General features: G+C 20.9%; 1 protein-coding gene across 1 annotated transcript; it reads right to left on the reverse strand.

Annotated features, from left to right (window-relative positions):
- Positions 1-102: 102 nt before the first annotated feature.
- On the reverse strand, positions 103-1,506 carry Phum_PHUM301730 (uncharacterized protein; the record flags this gene model as incomplete). The annotated part of the gene is made up of 4 exons (XM_002427162.1): positions 103-368; positions 831-942; positions 1,032-1,193; positions 1,489-1,506. 4 exons carry the CDS (start codon positions 1,504-1,506, stop codon positions 103-105), a joined length of 558 nt encoding a protein of 185 aa, XP_002427207.1.
- Between the last annotated feature and the right edge of the window lie 1,698 nt (positions 1,507-3,204).

Below are 3,204 nucleotides of genomic sequence, written 5' to 3' on the forward strand. Positions count from 1 at the left end.
TCGAAAAATCCCCAATCGTCTTCCCATATCATAAAAATGGCACCACCAGCTGATAAATAAAGTACAAAAAATATCATACCACCCAAAGCAGACAACCATCGTTTAGTTGACGAACTTATATTTGGTATTATGTTCTGTAATTAAAAATACGATAATGATAATAATGATAATGAAACATGGGTTCACGTACGTACTAAATACCTTATTTGATAAATATATTTTTGCTTTTTTATGAAGTGTAGAAAGGGCAGTAGCCATTAGTACTCCCATGTCCGCGATGACAGATAATGTTAAGGGAATTCCTATTAACGCAAATAGAATGCAAAATAGCCGACCCCAGAATGTGTTTGGAACGGTGTTGCCATACCCTAAAATTAAAAAATGATTTATTATGTTTTTTGAATTAAATAAATATTTATAGTAGTAGCCATTCGAAAAAAAAAAAAATTTTTTTTTGTTTTGTGTTTTTTTTCATCATTATTTTCTTATCGATCATGTGCATACATTAAATAATATAAATCGTTACACTTAACCTAAAAAAAAAATAAAAAAAAAAATAAATAAATAAATAATTTTATGTAAAACAATAAAAACGAAGGAGGAAAAAAATAAAATAAAAATTAATATTATCCACCCGTAATTTTATAACCGTTAATCCGCCATTTTTGTTTTTTTTTTTTTTTTCAAACTATAATAAAACTTATCGATAAAAACAATAAAAAATTATATACACGTTTTTTATTAAATTCAGGTACGATTAATAACACAAAAAATATCTATTATTATTATTATTATTATTATTATTATTATTAATGTTTAATAATGATTACCTATTGTCGTAAGAATGGTTGAAGCAAAAAAAGCAGATTCTGTAAAACTCCATCTTGAAGTAACTTTATCAGTTTTTTTATATGGTAATTGAACGCCATTTTGACAGGCTTCCTAAAAGAAAGGAAAAAAAGGAAAATTTTTCGTTTTTCTTAAAATATTTTTACCCCGCAAACTATTTCCGTTTTCATATTTTAACTTACAATAAGTGCTAATTCGTAATTTTCAAGGATTTCATCACATTTTTTAACATCTTTTGAGCAAACGTGTGAAAATTTAATTAAATTAAATCTTTCATTTTCTATATTATCAATTAATTTACTAAATTTTGTTATTTCAGCCGAATGCTCGAGTTCTTGAAAAACCTAAAAGCAAAAAAAAAAAAAAAACCTTTTTTTTTTTTTTTAAGGTTCCAACGTGAGAAAATTAATTATATTTAACGTTTTATTATTATTATTTACATTAAATTTAACGTTAACTAAAAAAAAGGAAGGGAGGGGGGGGAATTTATTACGAAAAAACAAATGGAAAGATAGGAGAAAATTTTTTAAAATTAATTTACTTTTTTTTTCACTTCTCAAAAAAAAATTTGGCAGCAAATTCCTGTTGTCGGTGATGACATCAATGGAATAGAAAAAAGAAAAAAATTTTCATTTGAACCACCAACGGTTTACACATACTCACGGTCGATTGAGAAAAAAAAAATTATTATTATTATTATTATTTATTTATTTATTTATATCGAAAATAAAAATGCAGAGAAATTCAAATATGTTATATTCAGATTTTTTTAATTGTAATTTTTTTTTGTTTTGTTTTTTTTCAAACAAAAAATTTTTTATTGTTAAAAAAAAAAAACCGAGTGTGTGTGTGCGTGTGCGTGTGCTTTCGCGTGTTTGTTTTTTAATTATTTTTTTATATTAAAATTTTTGTTGTTGTTTTGAAATAAGGATTTTCATTATTATTTTTAAAACAATTACTAATCCAATTATTTTTAGTTATAAATTTTTTTTTTTTTTTGGTTTTTTCAAATTGTTTAAATTAATTACAATTTTTTCTTATAAATTTTCGAATTACATAATTTTTTTCTTAAAATAATCGGAAAAAACCAGAAGAAAACAGAAAGGAAAAAGAAAAACATAAATTTTTCAAGTGGTTTTAATGGTGGTTGTTGAAAGATTCGTAAAAAAAATTTATTTTTCTCTTTTTTTATTGATTTTAATTTAAAAAAAAAAAAACTATAATTTTTATTATTATTATTATTATTATTATTATTATTATTATTATTTTATTGCTTATTTTAATTAAAAAATAAAAACATTTTAACAAAATCACATTTTCCGGTAAATAAAATAAATTTATTTAAAAATAATAATGATAATGAATTAAATTTGCTTTACAATACGAATCGTTCTGTTGTGATAACTCGTTTATTGTTTGTTTGCCTTTTTTTTTCTTCAAGTGACGATAAATAAATAAATATGTCGTCTTTATAAATAATAATAATAATTTTATACCTTTTTTTGAATTTCTGACCAAATAAAAAATGGCAGAAACACTCGAAAAACAACAACAAAATTATAAATATTTCTTTTAAAAAAAAAATTTTGTGTTTTGTCTTTGATCGATTCTCTTCAGTTTATTTTATAAAAAAAAAAAATTTAAATTTTGATATTTAAAAAAAATTTTTCTTTTTTTTCGCGTTTGTGTTTTAAATTTAAAAATTTTTTATGAAAAAAAAAAAAAAAAACAAAACAAAACGAAACATAAATTTTTTTTAGCGTCAAATTTTTTTTTGACCACAAACTATGTAATAATTTATTATTTGATTTGTGACCAAAAAAAAAAAAAAAAAAACAAAAAAGAAGCAAAAAGAAATTTCTTTTTTCTTTGAATTTATTATTTTGTATATAAATTTTATTTATAAATATTCAGAAGTTATATAAAAATTATAAATATATAAAAAATTTTACAATAACATCCTTATTATTATTATTATTATTATTATTATTATTACTATTTTATCACACGAGCCGCAAATAAATTTTAGGTCAAGATTACAAAATAAATAATTCAAAGAATAAAAAGAAAAGAAAATTTTATTTACGTACGCACACACGCACAAACGTATTGAATTCAATTTTTTTTATTAATTAACGTTGATTTTATTTAAAAAATACATAAATAAAATAAATTAATAAGTTAATAACTTACCAAAGCACCAAAAATTGTATATATCGATACGGCAAATAATAAACCTATGTGTTTAAATATTTTTTTAATTTTTTTCCAATTAAATGTTTTCTCATTTTCAACTCCTAATAATTGAGCCATAAAAAACGTTTAATAATACCTGTTATTAAAATTAAATAAATA

The sequence above is a fragment of the Pediculus humanus genome, genomic scaffold (assembly GCF_000006295.1).
Source record: "Pediculus humanus corporis 1103172107688 genomic scaffold, whole genome shotgun sequence".
NCBI classification, from domain to species: domain Eukaryota; kingdom Metazoa; phylum Arthropoda; class Insecta; order Psocodea; family Pediculidae; genus Pediculus; species Pediculus humanus.